Source organism: Vulpes vulpes, chromosome 9, assembly GCF_048418805.1.
Source record: "Vulpes vulpes isolate BD-2025 chromosome 9, VulVul3, whole genome shotgun sequence".
Classification (NCBI taxonomy): Eukaryota; Metazoa; Chordata; class Mammalia; order Carnivora; family Canidae; genus Vulpes; species Vulpes vulpes.
The window spans coordinates 92,130,778-92,151,649 of record NC_132788.1 but is presented as its reverse complement, the minus strand read 5'-3'; the positions used below and the strand labels follow the sequence as shown (position 1 = coordinate 92,151,649).

The following is a 20,872-nucleotide window of genomic DNA, read 5'->3' as shown; positions in this document are numbered from 1 at the left end:
GGGGGGAGGGACGGAGGGAGACATGCTTCTGCTGACTCCCTGCCAAGTGGCCTATGTGGGACTCAGAGCTGACACCAAGAGTTGGACGCTTAACCTGGCGCCCCTGTTTTGTTATGGTTTTACATGGTTGAGGAAGATCATGAATGTGAGAATTACATGAAATTTATATTTCAGGATCCACAAGCAAAATTGTATTGGAACACAGCCATGTCCATCTATTTGTTTTGTCTGTGGCCATTCTCAGCACAATAGCAGAACCGAGTATGAGTATTTACGCTGGCAGAGCCTAAAATATTCATGGTCTGGCCCTTAGCAGAAAGTTTGCTGACCCCAGCTCTAGGCCCAAGGTCACCTCCTCCAGGAGCCTTTCCTGACTGCCTGAATTCACAGTTTTCCCTGGAGGTGCTATCATCCCCATCTGACTCCTTCTGCTGAGCCTGGCTTGTGTCCAGGGGGAGGCAGAGCTGGCTAGATGGGCAGATGGATACTTACCGTGTAGTTTGGGGTCAGCCTCTTGATGTCATTCAGAGCCACATCGATGCCCATCACACCCAGGATCAGCTGGTTCTGGGAGCAGAGGCATGGGGCGTGCCATGGGCTCAGTTACCCGGAGGAGCCCCAGGGTCCAAACCTCATGCCGCTCTCAAGTCATAGTTATCCCTGTCCGGTCTGAAGGTTTGCCTGTCCCTTCTCCATCTCAGGCCTGCTAGGAGCCTGCCCAACCCCCTCAGGGATGCCTGGCCCTTCCCAGGGGGGAGGGGGAACCTTACCTTTTTCTCCCCAGGGCCATCCTGTGTCAGGTTGAAAACAGGGAGGGTCCCTGTCACCACCAACCCCAGCCCCTGAAGGGAGAGGATGGTAGGTTAGTCTCCTGTGGCCAGCTTGCTCCACCCTGAGTGGTCAGAGGATGGGCTCAGGCACAGGCTCGTTTTATTCTTCTCTGTTTGGTTTACTCCCACAAAGGGGCCCTTAAGGAACTTGGCCTTGTGGGCCCATCTGTGGGGGCCCGAGGCCTTACCAGAGCATCCTCATACACGTTGGTCCATTGCACCTGCTTGGCCTCCTTGCCAGCTAGCACCATGGGCCTGCCCAGTACGTCCAGATATTCCTGGGGAGAAGGTGACAGGGGTCACAAGTCCACTTCCCACTGCACCTTCCCTGTTCTGCCTCCCTCTATATCAGCATGCCACCAGGGGGCGCTCTCACACCACAGCAGCCCAGAGCTCACACTGTGCTCAGGAAGCCAGGGGCTAGGAGGAGGGGGCCCCCTCAGGTCTCACCTGTGTGTTAATGCGGATGGCTCCAATGGAAGGGATCTCAAAATAGTAACCTGTGAGGGAAGGTGAGGCAGAGGTGGGCCTGGGTGGTACTTCGAACCCGTGGAACAGGGGATCCTGTACCCTGGGGTGTGTCCAGGCCCCTTCTCTTTCTGGTGTCACTACCCCCAGACTCCTATCCCTTCAGTGCCCCCTTCCACTGCCCCATCAATGGGGCCAATGCCAGGAAAGGGGCCATGAGTGTAGGGGTGCAAGGAAGCAGAGGCAGGGTAAAGGCAAGGGACTGAGGCTGAGTCCATCCAGGGGCCAGGCCCACATGCATGGATTGGGAGACTGACCAGCAAGCAGACATAGGAGCAATAAACTGGGAGATGGATGGACAACGGACAGACAGATGGTCAGAAAGATACGCAGTCAGATGGACAAACCACATGGCCAAATAGAGACGGACAGTCCCATGCACAGGCAGGTGCACAGTGGATAAGCAGGCAACTGGAAAGCTGGACATACGGGTGGACAGGTAGACAACCAACCCGATGGACAGCAGGGCATGGCAGGCAAGCCACCAGGCAGTGATGCTGGATGGGATACCTTTGTTGGCACAGGCCATCCACTGCAGGGGTGTGACGTCGTAGTTGTGCTGCCCCACGGAAAAAGTGAACACGCGCACCTGTTTGGGGCTGGAGGTTACTGCTGTGGCCACTAGAGGACAGCTCTCCCCCTACCGGGTACAGGTCAGGGCGGCCCCCACCTGGGCTGAGCCTCACCGTCCGGTTAGGCCAATTGTACTTCTCAAAGACATCCTGCACGCGGTCCTCACCACCATCCGTGAACATCATGATCATCTTATTGCAGTTGGCACGAGTGATGTTGGACTGGTCAGAAGCAGGGCTTGGGTCAGGTGGCTCTTGGCCCCTCCCTGGTCCCGGGGTGGATTTCCCTCCCCTGGAAGGCCTGGTCCTCAGGCCCTCTCCCCCACAGCAGATGGTGTAATCTGCCCGAGCTGCCTGTTGGGCGCTAACAAGGCCATTCATCTTGATTTCCCTGGTGTCACCAAGGCCAGGCCTTTGCCTGTCCCCAGCCACCCGCTCATCCACCCACGGGGCTCACGTTCTGCAGCTGGTCGAAGGCATACTCAAAGCCGGCCTTGTAGCCTGTGGTGCCCTTGGCCACCATGCCCTGCACGGCTTCCTTGAACACCTTCTTGTTACGCACATTGGCCTGCACCAGATGTGTGAAGCATGACACAGGCTGTGCCTTTTCATTGAACTGTGGGGACAGTGAGGGTGGTGAGCGGCCTCAGGCTGGCCAGGGCATTCAGCATGGGATGGGGTGGGGTGGTCCATTCCTCACCCGCCTGCCACCTTGGCACTCACCGAGGCCACGTTCACATAGTCATCATCTGAGAGCGTGTCCAGCATCTCACAGACGGACGTCTTCATCAGCTTCAGGGTCAGGCCGCTCACACTGCCACTCCTGGGAAGGTCATGGAGGCGCCAGGTAGGCCTCAGGAGTTCTCCTGCTGTTCCCTTATGAGGTTCCCAGGTGGCAGACTCTCACCCCGTTCCTCCCCACACCCCTGTAGGCAGTGCACACTCACACGTCCACGATGATGACCATGTCCTTGGGTGATGAGGCCCCCTGGATATACCTGCCCAGGAGAAGCCTCAATTAGGGTCAGCCTCACTGGGACCCTGTGGGCCTTGTCTTCCTTTACCCACATATTGATTCAACGTGTTTCTATTGAGCGTCTACTGCATGGATCAGACAGCGTTCTAGGCATTGAAGATATCACTACAGTTCTGGGGCGCCTGGGTGGCTCAGTGGGTTAAGAGTCTGACTATGGCTTGGGTCATGATCTCGGGGTCCTGAGATTGAGCCTCACATCAGGGTGTCCCCTCTCAGTGGGAAGTCTGCTTGTCCCTTTCCCTCTGCCTTCCCCTGGCTCATGCTCTCTCTCTCAAATAAATACAAATCTTAAACAAACCAAAAACCAGTCTTTGCCCATTACATGAGTGACCTAATCTCCCAGCACATGAATGAGCCCAAGGAGGGATGAATGGGTGATCCAGAGAGGGGGCAGGAGGTATGTTCCCTGGTCTTAGTGGCTTGTCATGTCCCCTGTCCCAGGACAAGGCCCTGAGGTCTGAGTCCTTGCTGTGTGTGGGACTGAACAGGAGAGAGGAGGTCATGGGATGCTGCAGGAGAGGCAGAGCAGAGGGTGGGGTGTCCAGGGCTCAGATGGATGGCGTGGGGGCTGGCCACCCTTGGAAACCCCCACTGGCCCAATCCCTCAGTCCCGAAGGGGTAGAATGCCAGGCAGTGGATGGGGGGCAGAGGCAGCTGGGAGGCCTGCCTGGGTGATGGGATCCATTTTCCAGTGGCAACGATGTGTGAAATGAAAATTGGATAGAGCTGGCTGCGCCCTGCTCCGAGTCCTGGATATCGGGAAGGGAGGGGAGCAGGCAGCAGAGGTGGGGGAATGGAGGGGTGTTCCTGCCCGGCTCCTCCTTGCTCACTCACCAGGGTCTCCTTCGGACATCGTACAGGTCGATTTTCTTGGGGGCTCGCCATGGGGTGGCTGTGGGAGGAGAAGGTCAGGGGGTCTGGCAGGGAAGGGCCTGGCCAGGGTAGGCCGCCCTTGCCAGAGTGGCTACCCCACAGCCCACAGGGTGACCAACCACCCCATATACCCCAGGACAAGTGGGGGGTGGGTGGACAGGAGAGATGGGCTGACACCTACCTGGGTAGTAGCGAGTGACTCCCGTGGCACTTCCGAAGACCTGCCACAGCAGTGTGGGGTCCTGCCGGCGATTCTCGATGAACACATTCTCCAGGGCTTCTGTCCAGTTGAGTTCGTTAAGGATGACAGTAGCTGTGGGGGAGACAGGGGTCTGGGGTGAAGAGCGCCTGGGCTGTCCCCCTGCTGAACCTCACCAGGACACCCATGCACATATCCCCCACTTAGAGAGTCTCACCTGCTCTCTGCTTAGCTGGGCTCTCATTCCTCAGGGCTCAGCTGAGGGCTGTGCCAGCTCCTCCAGGAAGACTTCCAGGTCCTCACCCCTCCCAAGCCAGCTTAGCCTACCCTTCAGCCAGGCCCCATATGATCAGGCAGGCAGCTGTGGCCTGTGGCCCCTGGAGAGGGGCTGCCCACGTAGCAGGGGTTGTAAGTTGGGATGCCCATCCAGCATGCTGCCTGGAGCTTGCAGCTGGTCCCTTGGGAGCTCACCCACTCAGCATGCACTCCGGGCTGCAGCCACAAGAAAGCAATTAAGGGCCCGCTGATGGGGCTGGAATTATTCAGCTATTAAGGTACCTGATAAGCTGGAAGCCACTCAGCTCCATGATTAATCAACTGGGGCCAGAAGCAGGCAGGGGCGGGGGAGGAGGCTCTTGGAGGGGCAGGGGCTGTGTCATGATCCTGCTCCAACACAGGCACGTGCACTTGCACAGACATATACATGCATGCACACAGACTCTACTCCCTAACAGGTATATCTGCACTGAGCCTCTGTGTTTCCAGCCAGGTGTGTGAGTCCCTGGTCCTCAAACCTACCTGCCCAGCAGCCCGAACGCTGCTGTGGGCATGGGCACGCATGCTCACACCTGCACAGCACTCTGTACCCACAGGAGGACAGCACTGGGTCTTGCTCTCACACACCCCTGTGACTAGTTACCCCTACCCTCCCTTTCCCCTGACCTCTGGTGACACATGTGTGATCCCCTGGCCAGACCCGCCCCTATATACACTCACAGAGCGAGGCTTCTCTCAGATGAATGGGCTCAGTCCTGTAGATCCCTCAACTAGGGCAAAAACACAGGATGGCTTGGGCAGCACCCCCATCCTCCAACTCAGGACAGCCCTAAATGAATGTGTGTGTGCATGTGGTATACCTGTCTCTGCATGTGCGTCTCGCATGCAGTATACATGTCTCTGCACATAGGACACTTGAAGAAACCCACCAGGGGCTAGACACCTACCACTGTCAGACCTCTGTACCTAAACCCCTCCCCTAAGGGCCTATATTTTTTCCTCCACTTCCTTTCTTCCCAGGCGGAGCCCTGACACCATCGCCCCGAGATCCCTGTCAAAGATCCACCCCAAGTGAGAATCAGAGAATGCCTTCCAAAACGCACAGCCCTTCTCTTCAGAGCAGAGCCTCGGAACACTGAAACCTATAAAGCAGATGAAAAGCTGTGACTGAAAGATACAAATGCTCAAGGCTCTCAGAGTCCGGGGGCGCTGACACATTGCTGGGCACAGGCCCTCTGCTCTCGCCCTCCAGCGTGGGGCCTCTGCTGCATCTTGTCTGTGGCCTGTTCTCTCTCTCTGCTCCCACTCCCTTCGCTCTGTCCTTGTAGCTTCCCTTAACTGACCATAATGTGAAAACAAAACACATTTCTAGCATTGGCTGTGCCTATTGAACAGTATGTTATGGTCCTGTTCTTAATTTAGAAACTTAGTGAGTCGAACAATTTCTATTTTTCACTTTAACGAAAAAATAAAGCTGGGTTCTCAAATGTTTCGTATAGTACTGCCTGTCCTGGGAGAGTTGGCCTGGTAAGTCCCAACCCTTAGTGGGCCTCGGTTTCCTCATCTTCCCAAGGAGAGGCCTAGAGCCAACTGCCCTGGAAGCCCCTCTAGCTGCTGGCAGAGGGGCATTTCTGATTCAGGTTAAGAGCCAAGGGTAGACCCCTGCCTCTGGGCTGCCCCTGCAGGTATCCACAACAAGATGTACACACACGCCTTCACTCTAAGACACACTTGTGCAAACACTCCAGCCTCCCCGCCTGGAAAGGGCTTGCTACTCAGCCCTACGTACACACACCCGTACCCACGTGCACAAACTCTCAGATCACGCTGAGTTGGGAAACGGGGACCATGCCCCCTCAGGCAGGCGATTACAGATTTAATTAAAAGTGACACAGTAAATAAAAAACATATAAAATGTAATTTGTGTGGGTAGCGAGGGGTGACTGGGGAGGGCGGTATGGCTCCTGTTTTAATTAGTGTGCCTGCCCGTGATAGTGCTCCTCGACTGGCTCGGGCAGGTGGCCTGCGGGCGGCCAGTGGGAGGGACTGCAGGGGTGGGGGGAGCATCTCTCCTTACCCCCACCTGAGGCTGCCTAGAAGGCCTGGCTGACCCCCAGGGCGTTGGGGGCCTCCCTGAGGACCCTGGAGGATTGCCTGCATTCTGGAGACCTTCCAGAAGCTCTGGGACCTGTGTACCAAGCTCCTCCACCCAGTGATCCCCCTTGGATCACCTTGTAGGTGCTCACAGAATTCTACCCAAACCAGCAGACTCCAGGGCCCTAAAGCCTGCTGCCAGAGCTCTCTCTGTAGTGCGTGACTCTCGGCCTCGTCCCCCTACACCTCCTAAGATCTTCAGGAAGTTCCTTCATATGTCTGACTCAAATCCTTTCAGCTATAGTGACGTGGTTCCCCATCGTGCAAAGTTGCTCTGACCCTGGCGAAGGAAGGAGGTGTTCTAGAGTTGGCAGCTGTTGACTGAGGAGTTGCACCCTTTCCCCCAGACCCAGTGTTCCTCTGATGCGGCAGCTCCTCCACCATTGCTATGTGGGGCCAGGGAATGGGGGGTGGTGGGGAGGAGTTGCTTTGGGGGCACATGGGGATTTGGTCCAGGCTTGTGGGGGAGCAAGTTGTGTGTGCACACTTGTGTGGGCACATGCAAACGCAGGGGCAGGAGATTGTGCACGCACAGGGGTGAGAGTCCGAGGATTTCATAGCTTGCTGCGAGTTAGTGTGAGGCTGTGCCTGAGGATGACTTGATGCCTGCGTGTGGGTGGGCACGTGTGACCTTGGGTATAGGGGGCTGAAGGCAGATGGCACTGGCTGAGCACCCGGGACGTGGCAGTGCCCAGGACGTGGTGGGTGGGGAGGGATGTTTCTGATCGCTCTGCACACTCACAGCCTTTGTAGATGTCCGTGGGGATCTGCACGGCCGTGTACGAATAGTTGACTTTGTTCTTGAAGTTTGAGTCCTCAACGAAGTCCAGCCTTAGGGTGCTGACCTTGGACCCCCTCTCCACATCCTCACTCTCAGGGTCGTCCTGCAGAAAGGGATATCGCCCCCCACCCCCACAGTAGTATCAGGGCTGGAAAATGGTGGAACGGGGTCAGACAGCCTGCAGGCAGGACAGGGCCAGAGTCCAGTCTCAGAATCAGAGACTATAGCAGCCAGAGATGGGGAGAGATGGAGAGACACAGGGACAGATGGATAGGGAGTATGGATCTCTCACCCAGGAGGCTTGTGACTCCCATCTGCCCCTCCCCTCCCACACCATCCCTACATTTGTTAAATCCAAATTTCAAAACCAAAACCAAATTGACCCTTCCCCACATTCTTGAAAACCAATTATCAGTGAAGAGGACAAATCCCAGTGAGAAGGAGCAGGTGGCTGACCTCTGTTTACAAGGACGGGCTTGTGCGATCACAGGGAGGCCAAGGCAGCCCTTCCCAGGAGCCTTGGGCCGCACCCATCCCTGCATGCAGTTCCTTTGGCAACAGGGAGTGCGTCCTTGCCCCATCTGGGGGAGGGTCATCACCCCTGCAGCAGGTGGCTGTAGGGGCTGAGTTTGGGGGGAGAGCTGGGTTGGGGTGGGGGCTAGCATTGAGACCCGGTTACTTCCAGAGGGAGGGTCCTCAGTGCCTGATAGCAGCAGGACGGCAAAGGCCCCTGTTGACTTTCTAAAATGAGCTGCAGCCGTCTGACAGGTGCCAATTACAGCATCTTTCGGCCGAGCAGGCTAGGCATGCGCCGTGCACCCCCCGCCCACCACTACAGGCTGGCAGGAATGGGTCTGCGGCTACAGCGTTGATGCTGCAGCCGAGCGGTGCTGGTGGGGGGGTGGGGTGGGCAGGCCCGGGTGCAGGTGTGCAAGGGGGAAGGGAAGATGGTGGTAGAGAGTGAAGAGGAAGACAAGGAAGAGCCAGACAAGGAGGAAGGGAGGGATGGAGCCCAAGGCAGAGCAGGGGCGGGGGGCTTATGCCCTGGGAGGAAGGGATGTAAATAGCTGGACCATCCACAGGCCCCCTCACTGCCTCTCAACCCCTGTGACCACTGTCAACACTAGGCTCAGCTCATTTCCACCCCCTGTGGCTCTGCAGACCCCACTGCTTGCTGGGTCCTGGGACACGTTGTGTTCCTGTCTCCTGCTGTATTTTGTCCAGGGTAAGGGTGATCATGCCTCCCTACCCAGCCAGATGTGCTCTCCCCACCCCAGGAGTGCTCTGGATCCCTCCTCCTGCCTGAATGGGGCTGTGGCAAATACCCTTGGAGTCTCTTCAAGGGTGGATTCTGTACAGCAAAATCCAAGCCAGCTGCTGTCCACCCCTCACCCCTTGCCACGTGTGCCCCCTTCTGGCCACCTCAGCACACCCTAGGAGGACCCTCAGAAGCTCCTGGATGCTGGGTAAAGCTGGGGCAGGCAGCTGCCGAGCCTGCTGCCTCTGAGGCCTCTGAGGCGTGAGCCACTCACGTTCTGCTTGCAGGAGGGGGAAGTGCGGGAGAAGAAAGCCCCCGAAATGTCAGCGGCAGATGAAGGGCGCTGGAAAATTTAATCTCCCAACTTTCCCAACTAATGTGACATTTGGATTCCGTTCTGATAAGCTATCAGCTGGCGAACTTTTTCCTTCCTTCTCTTTCCCCCACCCCCACCTTCTGGCTGGTAATTTAAAAGTAAATGGTCTAGAAAGATCTCTAACTGTACCTCTGGCAAAGATTAAAAAAACAAAACAACACAACAAGCAAGGGAGTCGGCAAATGTGTGCATGTCGATATTTATAGAGGGCTGGGCTTTTGGCCTGACCTGAGCCCAGCCCCAGCCAGGGTGACTCTCCCTCCTGGGGCTGTCCCTATCCTGCCTCAGGGCTGCAGACAGAGAATCAGGGATTTAGGGGGGGTGGGGGAGGGACCTAGACATAGGGAGCTCAGTGAGTTGAAGGGATTTTGGCAGGGGACGGGGCACCAGAATGGCCAAGGAGCCCCTCTGTGCCACCCCCACACCCGGGGGGTTTTGTATGGTGGGCAACCACAGTCTCCTGGTTTATATTTAATGCACTGATTGCTAAAATTACAGCCTGCTGCTGAGGGGGGTAAGGAATTAGATTCAGGGTCTAATTAAAGGTTCGCTCTTCATTTGAATTTCAGATTCCAGCTTTAATTTTAGCAACTTCTCTGGGAGCCACGGAGGCTCAGCCAAGGGGGAAGCACACCTGCTTTAGCCCACCCACCCCTCCCTCTCAGGCCCCCTGCCCGTCTGCCCTCTTGAAGGCTCACCCTGGCCACCCTGGCACCACAGACCCTCTGCAGGGATCCCCTCCTGCCCACCCACCTCCTGGTGTCATTGTCTACCTCCTGCTCGTCCCAGGAAATGCCCCTGGCAAATATGCCTGGGAGAGGAACACTGGATTTGGGGTCTCCTGCCCCAGTGACAGCAGGTGGGACCCCAGAGAATGAGCTGTTATGACACTTCTGTTTGCAGAGGAGACAGTCAGGTTCAACTACTTTTGCCTCAAAGGCAGGCAGATGGACTTGGGCCTTGACAGTTTCAGCAAACACTGCCTACTCTGTGTGTCCTGCACTCTCAGACACTCTGGCCTCCTCTGGAGGTCCCCTGCTACCAAATGGCAATCTGGCTTTTCTATGAGGCCTCTGGTGATGGGGCGCCCAAGCAGACATTAGCCAGTCAGTGGCACAGAGGCAGAGGAGCAGTGTGGGTCTGGGTTGTCCAGTAAAGCCCTGGTGCCATCACTTCCAGGGCAGTGACCCCAGCAGAGCCCGGGCCCTGGCCTTCGTCGGAGGAACAGGCACAGGGCTGGGCTGCCTCTGCAGCTGGAGCAAGCCTGACTGAGCTCAGGGGAGCCCCCTATGGTAGGGCCAGCTGGGGGGTATGCAGTACACTGAAGCTGCTGCTTCCCTCACCACAGGGAAGGAACCTGCATGAGCTGAAACAAATGGCCCCATCCCAGCCCTGCCTGCCCACCTCCAGGAAGCCCTCTCAACTGCTCCCTCTCTTCCCTGCTCCCATAGTGCTCAGCCTCCTCCATGTTGGTAACCTGGACTGACCCACAGGAGGAGATCCAAGTGCCTCACTACTACCTGCCTGAGGCCGGTACCCCTGTTATTTTGCAGGGTGACCTCAGAACGTGGGAAAGTGCTGAGACCTCACATTTTACAGCTGAGGCTACTAGCCCAGGGAGAGTGTGGGGCTCTGGCAGCCCTCCCTCCCCCAATAGAGGTGGGGCACTCACCAGCTCAGCATCAGCCTTGGCGTCATAGTACAGGATATCTTCCTCCTGGTGAGAGAGAGGCCTTGACCCTCATAGTTCCTCAGAAGGTGAGGTGCAGCCAGGGCCCCCTGCCTCGAGGCCAGCCATAGTCCCCTCGGGGGTCCAGAGCAGCCTTGGGGAGGGCTGGCTGAATCAGGCCAGGCATCCCCCCGTCCCCGACCCCCCCAGACAGACTCCCTCAGAGGCCCTCACAGTCTCCAGGACCAGGGGTTCCACCCTGCAGTCCAGCTGACAGGTGGGGTCAGAGCCAGCCTCTCTGCAGAGACTCTGGCTGAGGCGGACCCGGGGGAGTGAGGAAGATGGGAAAATAGAGCCGAGTCTGGGCCAGAGTGAAATAATGACTCGACACCGCATCTTCCAATTTCTTCTATTAAAAAGCCTGCTCATTACAGGCATGTACTTATTAATTATCTGTGATTTGTTGTGAAATGCAAGGGGGTTTACACAACAGGAGTGGGAGAAAACAAAGCCCGGCCCCCATGCCTGCCTCCCAGGCCTGCCGCGCCTGCCGGTGTGAGCCTCGCCTGGCCCGGCCTCGCCCGCCGGCCCAAAGCCTGGGTTCTTGGCCATCTGCACGTCATAATCACCCGCCACCCCGGGGACCCGTAACACAAACGGGCTAATTTCATGTTTAATGATCTTTAATCAGAACTGAGCGTTGCTGACAGAGGCTGCCAGAAGGTGAATCTGGTGCCATCCAGTGCCACTGGCTCAGGAGGGGCTACCCCACTCCTGCCCCTATGGGCTCTAAGGTCAGGACACAGGATAAGGCCGAGGTCTGAGTCACCCTGCTCTAGTGCTCCTCAGCGCTGTTTCCTACAGCAAAAATCCGGTGCGTGGCCCTGGCAGCCTGTTTCTTTGTGGTCTGGAAATGGGGGTGTTGACCAAGTGTGCTCCCAATGGTCTGGCTATAAAACAGCAAGCAGAGAGCCAGCACTTCCTGTTTGGTGGGCAGAAGTCACCTTGGCCACCCCTCTGCTGTGTGACCTCAGGGCTGCACTGTTCCCTCTCAGCTCAGGCTCCTCAGGCTTCAGGGAGGGGCCTGGCCTTGGTGACTGCCCAGGCGTTGGGTCTGAGGTCATAGTTTGAGGCGGTCAGTATGGGGGTGCTTGTTGTGAGGACAGTTGTGAGTTGTCTCCCACCAGAGGTCTGGAGGGGGGCGTGGTACAGGCCACTGGCTGGACCCGTAAACGCAGTCCAAGCATTCTGCAACACTGACTACATGCCTGGCAGCACACTTGGGCCAGACCACAGCAGCTTGATGGATAGAAGGCCAGAGGCGACCTGACCACTTCAGTCACCAGAGGCATCTGCTGCGGCCAGCGCTTTGCACGTACTGTGTAAAGAGCTCTCCCAAGAGCCCTGCGACCCCCATCATACAGATGCGGACACGGCATGGGTAAGAAAGCCTTTGCACCCAGGCTCCAACCCGCCTTCCCTTGGCATCTCCACCCTTTGCTACACCACCCACCCAACAGTCCAAGAAGACGGAGCCTGGGTGGGCCCAGGGTGGGGGCCGGGGCTGGGGCCCGGGCTCCAGGGTGCTCGGCCTTCCCTTGCGCCTGGCTCCAACCTAAGCACATAATGAAAGCTGACATTACATCAAACACAATAAGGAGTTTCGGTTGATGAAGATCATTCCTGAACACACAAACCCATTAAACCGAGGGGAAAAAATATCAATTCAACACACTCGCTGGCAAAAAGAAAATGTGATTTGTTATCTAAAAGGGGGTTATAAACACGGCTCTGATGCTCTTTCCCTCCGTAATGAAAACAGGCGGGCGCGGTGGGAGGACTACAGATTAGAACACAGGGCTTCACTCACCAACTTTTTAGGCAAACCTCCTGCAAGGACAGGAAAGGGCATGGGTGGGGGTCGGTAACTCCAGAGGGGGGTGCCAGGAGACATGCATTCCTCTCATAGGCTGGGCTGGGTTTTGCCTGCACTCAGGCCACCCCTGGGTCACCCCTCCAGCTGCTCCTATGGCTCCCTTTGTCTTTTTGTCCTGCCTTTTCATGGTCTCGGTGGAGGATCAGATGCTGGTGGCATCAGTGACACAGGGGGAATGTGTCATACAGGAGGATTCCAGTCCCCTGTAGATAATGAGTGAGGCTCAGGAATCGGTATGTGGCCCTTGTCCCCTCCCTACTTCTACCTTGACAGGGTCAGGCCATGCCCCTTTCCTTGGTAGAGAGAGGATGAGCATTGGGTGGTGGCAGGCAAGGTCACATGTGTAAAAATGCATTGTAAACCCAGCTGTGGTCTTTATGCTCGATATAGTGTGGAGCTGGGGGTGTGGCAGAGTGAGGCCAGCAGGGTTGGGGTGGGAGGGGCCCTGGAAAGGCCTCTGTGTCTGCCTCAGCCTGCACAGTGTCCCAGTGTCCACCATTACTGTCCTGCCTTGGTTAGACCATGAGGAGGTGGTACTTATCGATTACACATAGGGGCATTGGCTAAGGGTGCTGGCCTCAAATCCTGACCCAAACATGTGTACTCTGGGATTTTGCATGGTGTGTAAAGACTGAGCCTGAAGCCTCCAAAGTCCCCAGGGGCCCCGTGACTACTCCCGGAGGTCACCCCCATTTCAATGATGAGACAAGTGTGCCTGTTAAATCCTGTAGCCTCAGTGAAGCTTTGCTTCAGGGTCTTGATTTCCCACTTGTAAAATGGGGATGACGATGCCTCCTCTGAGGGCATAAAAAAGGGAACTGGGCTCCTCCAGGCGTTTGGGCCAGCCCTACCCATGGGAGGCTCTTATGTTTGCTCCACAGCCCTGGGAGGGGCTGGAATTTGGAGGAAACCCTCTGGTTGAGGAGAAATGGGCATCCTTAATGTCTGGGGTCCATACCCAACACCCTCTTGTTAATGGTATTTTAGGGGCCATTTTGCTCAAACTTGGCAGGGGTGGGAGGAATTACCCCTTCTGAACTCACATTTCTCCCCCTTGTAGATTTCTGTACACAAATGACACATGAAGGGTGGAGCTAGGGGGCCTGCAGGGCCTCTGTATAGATGACATATACACTGTCCTTAGCTGGAGCTGAGCCCAAGAGAGAGCACAAGGGGTGCTGGCAGGTGGGAAATGGAGAGGGGGTGAGCACAGGCTAAGCATGGAGAATCGCAGTTGGTGTCTATGTCTGGTACTGTGGGGTACAGTGAGGATACTTGGCCTTCCTGCCCTGGCTCATGGCCAGCTCAGCTCAGCCAAAAGGACCGTTTTCTGAGAGAGCCGTCTGTCGCCGGCTTGGCAGAGAGGCAGGCGGCAGGCCTGATAGCTGGGGCAGACCTCGGGCAGGGGAGGCCACCTGTCCTGTCCAGCCGGCTCCTCTGGCCTGGTCCAGCCTTCATAGTCTTCCTTTTGGGTTCCCAGACAGCTATGTCTCCCATCAGACCCGCAGGGTAGGGCTGTGTCTCCCCCTTCAGATTCTCCAGGGTAGGACTACTTCCTCTCTTAGACTCCCAGGGCAGGACTTTGTCCCCCGCGGGCCCTGGTATTGGCACTGAGGCCCTGGGGCCAATGGCTTCCCCCACCTCCTCCACCCACGTCCTGGCTCAGCTCCTCCCTGGTGGCAATCTAGATGGCAGATAATGCTGGCACAGTGGTGCTGGTGCCAGGCACCATGTCCAGCAGGCAGGACATTGTCATCTACCCTAAACGTTATGGGCACTTGCTATGGGTGCCTGCTGACTGTCTGCAAGGTCACGGGAGCTGTTGCTTCTAACAAGGACCATGGTTTCCCTGTGTCCCAGGGCTGCGGCCAGGTCTGTGGCCACAGGTTCCCTGCTTCTGCCACAGCTGGTGTGTGGAGTCCTGGCCTGAGACTGAGGGGAACAGGGGCCTTCATGTGCAGACACCTCTTTCTCTCTCATGTGCCAGTACTGAACCCCCAGGTCCCTGGGCTGGTGTCAGTGGTGTCTGTCTGTGTGTACCTGTGGCTATACCACTGTCTACTTCTCAGAGATCTGCATGTAGACCTCCTGCATGCTGTTGACATAGGGAGGGCCACACCCTGCTGATCACACAGGGGATTCCAAGTGCCAAGCAGCCTCTCTGTGCCCAGAGCTTCCGGGTGCCATTCTCCCATCTCAGAGGTAAGAAGACCGAGACCCAGCTGCTCTTGGCCAACTTATCCACAGGGCCTTTGGCTGGGCACGTGGACAGGTGATGGGCAACAGTGAATCAGGCCCAAGTACTTCTGGCCTAGAGGAGCCCTGAGTGGGGCAGTCAGATGAGTCCACTGGGATACTGGCCTGGGGCAGCTTGTACTGGGAACTATCAGTGGTAGGGGCTCTGGAGATGGACGCTGGGGGCCGTGGGGGCCAGTCCCAGGCCTGAGACCAGAGAGAAGAGGCCCAGGGAGTTAACTGGAGAGGGAGAGGCATTGCCCTTCTGAAGGGGTGGGGTGGGGCATTCCTGGGAACAGACCCAGCTTGTGTAAAGGGCCCGAGTTTGCCACTGGCATTGTGGCTCTCCTGAGCGCCACATGGAGGAACATGCTTCTCATCTGTACCTTCTGAAGGTCACTGAGAAGGACATGGTTTCCAGGGTGGGTGGCGTGCCCACAAGGGACAGAAATACCATCCGTTTCCCAGCCTCAAGTCCCCATATCCCCCTGGCATGGGTGGTCTCCACCTGCAGCTGCGGCCAGCTCTCCCTGGCAGCCCAGGCAGGTCTGGCTGGTGTGCCAGCTAATGGGCCCACCTTTAGCGTGAGTGCCTTTCAGCCTGGCAGCGGGGGTGACTGCAGTGCTTCTGCTGAAGAGCAGGGCCCTGACCCTGCAGCTGGGAAGGAGGGAGTGATCACAGCTCCACCCTCCCAAGATACAGACAGATGCGCAGCTTAATGGACCGAGGGGGAGGCGGTGGTAAACACCCGCTGGCCCTGTGATCACTTCCACAGCTGGGGGCATCCCAGGTCGAGCCAAGGGGAGGGGGCCAGTCAGAGCCCACTCCTGTCTCATCTTGGGGCAGGAGCACCCCGGGCCAGAGATGCATCTACAGTGTCACCAAACTGGCATCTCTATGGCCTGCCGTGTATACCAACCCTTTCACACCCCAGACTGGGCCAGCAGGAGGCATTAAACACCAGAGTCCTTTGCCAGATGGGGAAACTGGAACCCAGAGAGGGGCAAACCCTTGCCAGGCTCCACAGGGACTCAGTGTGCAGGGAGCACACTGCTTCAAGCGCACTCATCTCAGCACCCCTAGGATGCCCCTAAGACCTTGGCCCTCCTTCCTGGCAGGTCCCTGTGGTCCCTGCTCTGACTTGGGATAAGCTGTTCCTGCCTTGGGGAGTAGCTGAAAATTAGGTGTCAGGAGTCTGGCGGGAAGATCCTTTAATTTAAAAAAACAAAAAGATCCTTAAATTTTGAGTTTTCTACAGAGTCAGGAAAAGAAAATAGGTTTGGGGCTAAGGCAGCCTCTTTGTTTGGGGCCTGGCCCATGAGGGAGAGGAGACCAGGCTGAGGGCACAGCTTTTCATTCCCTATTCCCTAGTCCTTCATTCTGTCCTGTGTCTGCTCTGCATACCACCCTGGAAGGGAGGAAGGATGCAGATATGGCAGGAACTAAGGAAAGGCCAGAGCAGGAGCTGAAGGTCCTGGATGCCCAGAAGGTGGAGGGGCTGATGGACTGGGACATAGGAGCAGCCTCACTGGGAAGGACCAGACAAGTCAGGCCACCAGGAGGAACAGAGGCATTCAGGCAGAGACCAGGAATGGGCCTGGAGTGAGGTGTTCAGCATGGCTGGAACACAGTGAGGAATGAGGTTAACAGGGGGACATGAACAGCCTGATCCTGGGGCCCTGAGTGCAGGCTCAGGCTGGGCCTTGAAGAGGACATGCAGGGGCTATTCATAGGTGGGAGCCTAGTTGGAGTGGTGGGTGCAAGCCTGCTACCATGGGTGTTTCTGATCAAAGGACCGAGGAGGCATGGAGACCCAGGGATGGGTGGTGAGAGGGAGAGAAGGGCCAGTCCTGAGCTCCTGGGGGAGGTGGGGTCAGCCCATGGAGTCATCAACTCATTTATGTGTTCGCTGTAAAAAATCATGTTGCCTCCATCCTCCCCCTTCCATGAGCTCCTTAAGGGTAGCACTCAGCACCTACCAGGCAGCAGCAAAGAAAGAATGCCATGATGTGGGCAAGGCAGGAGAGGACTCAGTGTGGCCGGGAGGGATGGAGGCCAGGGAGGAGGAAGAGACACAGTAGAACAGGTTCAGGGGGCCTGGATCATAGGCATGAATCCCCTGGTACCTGACAGCCCGGCTGTGCATCTCCACCATCAAAAGATACCTCAGGTAGGTCCTTTAAGTAGAGATAATAATCCAGCTGCTCACCAGATACACAAGGCCCAGAGCTGGAGTGGCAAAGGCCTACCCTACCTTATTGGCCCCCGGGCCTCAGCAGGCAGCCTAGTGTGCCTCTTCCTGTGGTTAGCAGAGAGACCATGGCTCTGAGACACTGGCGTGATGGAAACAGTGCAGGTGTATCCAGCACCAGCCCAAATCAAACATAGCTGACTGAGTTTGTGAGGGCCACCTGGGTGGAGACTGGCAGACAGTGAGGGTTCCCTTCCCTTCCCCACATTTGGGGCCTTTCAGCCCTCAAGAAGAGACCTAATATGAGCTTCTCACTCCACCACTCCCTTGGCACCTGGCCTCCTTCTGAGCTCTCCTGGTAGAAGCAGAAGCTTCTGTGGCTGTGACAAGCCTGGTCCCTGATCCTAGTCTGATGGTCTCCTGGAAGACAGGCTGTTGCTCAGGGAAGTCCCAGGAGAGGACAGAGTCCCCTTCTTGCAGGGACTCTTCCAGGTCAGTGTATCAAAGTCTGAAAGATCCTGGAGCCAAGGGATTTCTTTGCCCTGGGTCTCTCCAGAGTCTGGGTACATCCTTAACCTCCAACGTGACACCAACTTTGGGGAGCATCACTTTATAGCACCCTGTCTGCCCACAGGGGACTCCACAGCTCTTCTAGGGTGGCATGAGAGGTTCATTTCTGCACCCTGTGTCCCAGCACCAAGAGGAGCCTCAAATACTTGCTGAATGCTGGATGAAGGTTCCAGGCTCCACTCCAAAGAGCCCTCAGTGCTACCCTGTGAATCTGGGCAGCACCTCCTTCCCTGAATTCACATCTGCCCTTTCTGGGGATGGGCAGGTCGTAGGGGCTGAGGATGGCACCGTAGTTCTTACCTTGATGTTGTCCTGCCAGCGGTGGGCTTTCTGGAAGTTCTCGGCAGCATCGGCCAGTCTCTGAGGAACAGAGCATGAGAAGGTCAGAGGCTGAGGAAGGTCCATGCCCAGCCCGAGCCTTCTATCCATCCTTAGTACTCCCTGGGGCCAGGCTGGCTCCAGGTCTCGCTTGCCCCATCCTGCCAAGCACTCAGGGATTCCCTGGCTCAGACCTTTATCAGCTTGCTCAGTGGGCGCCCCCCCCCCCCCCCAACAGCTGGGTTCACACAGGACAGCTGAAGCCTGTACAAAGTGATCAGAATGCACCTCTACGGGACTCCTTATGCTTCAGCCCAGCCACATCTCCTGCACACAGGATGGCAGGGGGACTCCCAGGACCTTGTGGACCCAGGCCCTGGAGTCAACCCCCATTGCCACTTTACCTCCGATGAACTAGTGTCACTCCAGTGCCAAGAGGAGGTCCTCCCTAGTCAAGGGTGAGCCACCACAAGTGATAGGGTGTCCTGCTAATGCATCTTGGGCCCCAGCTTGCTCAGGGCTCAGCAGGAGGTGCCCCTAGCACACCTCTGCCCACCTAGGCCCATTCGCACTGTCCTTAACCCAGCTTCCTGAGCCCCTTCCCAGCATGGCTCTCCAAGCCTTCTGTCCACACAAGCTTGGCCATCCCTTGGGGCTGGTCCCCGCGTTCTCCTCCATCACGGCCCCTCTGCTTGTGAGCAGCCCTTTTATCCCACACCTTGGTACCCGCCATGCCTGGCACCAGACCATGCTGATGTGCAGAGAGGTGGCAGGCCACCCCGGACCCTCACAGTCTAGAGGAGGAAACAGACACAAAACTGGGTAGGACAACCAAAACAGGAGCAGCTGAAGTGTTTCCAGGAAGCTTAGTGCGATGGGAACTTGGGGCATCAGGGAAAGCTTCCAGAGGAGGCATTAGCACTCTGCCACCCTCAGGGCCTGAATCTTGGCTGCCCAGTAATTCTTGTTTTGCACCTCTGTGGATACTGTCTCTCCAGGAACTCTGGAACTCCTGAAGATGGCCCTCTGGAGCCTCCTGCAGAGCGGAGTGCAGTGAAGTCCTATTAATCATATTGATGACTGTTATCATGAACTGGTCACTTACTACATGCCAAGCCTGCCACCAGGGCAGTGACACATCATGTATACCTGTCTCTGTCCATGCCTAACATCTTTCTCAGATGAGGACACCCAGGCATGGAGACAGTGAGAAGCCTTCCCAAGGTCACATTGTCTAGGTCAGGCTGGGGCCCAAAGTCTGGGCTTTACAACCACATTTATCTTGCTCAGCCCCTGCACAAGGTCTGAAGGCACATTCCATGGGCCCACCATGCCTGGTGAGGGACAGGGCATTTCTGGTGGGGGTAGGGGCTCTGGTCTTCTACCCCTGCCCCACTCCATCCCAACAGTGGGGTCCTGCCTCCTGGCCTCCAGCCCTTACTCAGAAGGCCCTGGCCTCTTGGTATTTAGGACACGTGCGCCCATCCATGAGTCCAGGCCTGGTGTGGCCAAAGCCTGGCAGCTGCCCAAATGGGGACATGGGAGCCGGGACTCGGGATACTGGTTTTCCTACCCCCAGCATGGAACAGGGTGGTGGTGGGGTATGGCTACATCCTCTGGGGCAGGATGTCACCTCTGGCAGTTAAAAGGGCTGACCAGGGCCATCCTCAATCCCACTGGGCCTAGCTCCCCCTCTTCCTCAGGCCAAGAGCAATGAGTGCTGGGAAGACTATGAGCTGGGGGTCTTGGGGACAGGGTAGGAAAGTCCCTCTTGAAGTCAAGCACCCTCCCTTTACAATGCTGAGCCCTTCTTGGCCTCCAATTCTCCCTCCTATTATCCCACTTGTCTTCTTTGTAGGTTCCAGCCTCTGCCCACCTGTTATGCTTGGGGGGCCCCACCCCTTTTACCGAGCTTCAGAGACCACAGGCCTCTCTACTCCCAGAAACCTCCCATATCTTGCCTCCAATCCTGGCGCCCCCGGGAGGTCCTGGACACACTCCTAGGGCGGCCCTCAGGCCCACTGGAATGTATGCCATCCCCTCTTGGAATGAACCCATCCCCACTAGAACCACTGCCACCTATGTCTTACTTGTGCTATCACTCAAATCACCTACCATTCATCCCCAGCCCAGGCTCTGTCCTCCCTCAGGCTCCTGTGTCCTCTCTCACCCTTTGTCATCTAGTCTCTCACTGTGGATCTGATCCTGTGGCCACCCCCCTACCCCTTCAGCAGCTCCCTATGGCTCTGCATAGAAAAGGCAAAGTTTTCTTAGGGTCCCCAGGGGTCCACTTATACTCACTTCCATCCTGGGGCCTCTTCTCAGCCTAAATGACAAATACCCCTACCCTAACCTCAACCCCCGGGATGGGGGAGGCCCCTGATTCACAAGTCTGCAGTGTTCTTTTGCAGACAACATTACTATGTAACATACATGGCACAATAGCTGTTATTACTGTTAACTGAGCATCTACTGTGCCAGCTTAGCACCTGGGCTAGATGAGAGGGTGGGAAGCCCAGGGACAGCCCCTGCAGGGTGAGTCTTGGGCAATCACTTCATGCCCCCTTTGCTTACCCAGTGGCCTCTACCTTCCCAGGGACCCCAGATCTTTCTCAGAGTAGGCCTGAAGCCCATGTGGGGCTCCCCTGACACCAGTGCCCTTCATGGGGGGATGAGGCGATGGTAGTGTGTGGGATTAACAGGATCAGGCCTCTTGCTTCAGAAAAGCCACAGGCTTGATGGGGTGGCAAACACCAAACTGACATCAGCTGGAGTCTCCCAACTGGGCCGCAGCCTCAAGGGGCTGTCCTTTCCTGAACCCACCTTCCCCGCTGGCCAGGGGTGCCCACTCCTTCACCCTCTCAAAGCTCAGCTCTGTCTGTGGGAGGCCCAGGCCTGAGGCCCAGGGCTCCCTAGCTGCACAGCTACGATGAAGAAGACCGAGGGGGCCCTAGCCCCGAGCCTCTTCGAAGTCCCACGGGCTTGAAGGCCCGGGTCAGCCCGCTGACTCGTGAATAACGGGGCTGCAATAGCCACAGCGAAAGGATTACGTTTAATCCTCAGTAACGAT

At 56.9% G+C, this 20,872-nt stretch overlaps 1 protein-coding gene across 6 annotated transcripts in view; it reads right to left on the bottom strand.

Moving 5' to 3' along the window:
• CACNA2D2 (calcium voltage-gated channel auxiliary subunit alpha2delta 2) overlaps positions 1-20,872 on the bottom strand; it is a 138,902-nt gene that overhangs the window by 13,843 nt on the left and 104,187 nt on the right. For all 6 annotated transcript variants that reach the window (XM_072720948.1, XM_072720949.1, XM_072720950.1 and 3 more), the window contains exons 4-17: positions 17,785-17,844; positions 10,556-10,600; positions 7,211-7,352; positions 4,021-4,152; positions 3,801-3,858; positions 2,878-2,928; positions 2,654-2,753; positions 2,388-2,546; positions 2,045-2,152; positions 1,869-1,947; positions 1,281-1,330; positions 1,019-1,108; positions 771-842; positions 493-567 (exon numbers count right to left, since the gene is read on the bottom strand). In XM_072720948.1, the coding sequence (XP_072577049.1) occupies positions 493-567; positions 771-842; positions 1,019-1,108; positions 1,281-1,330; positions 1,869-1,947; positions 2,045-2,152; positions 2,388-2,546; positions 2,654-2,753; positions 2,878-2,928; positions 3,801-3,858; positions 4,021-4,152; positions 7,211-7,352; positions 10,556-10,600; positions 17,785-17,844 (1,221 nt within the window). The remainder of the gene's footprint in view (positions 1-492; positions 568-770; positions 843-1,018; positions 1,109-1,280; positions 1,331-1,868; positions 1,948-2,044; positions 2,153-2,387; positions 2,547-2,653; positions 2,754-2,877; positions 2,929-3,800; positions 3,859-4,020; positions 4,153-7,210; positions 7,353-10,555; positions 10,601-17,784; positions 17,845-20,872) is intronic.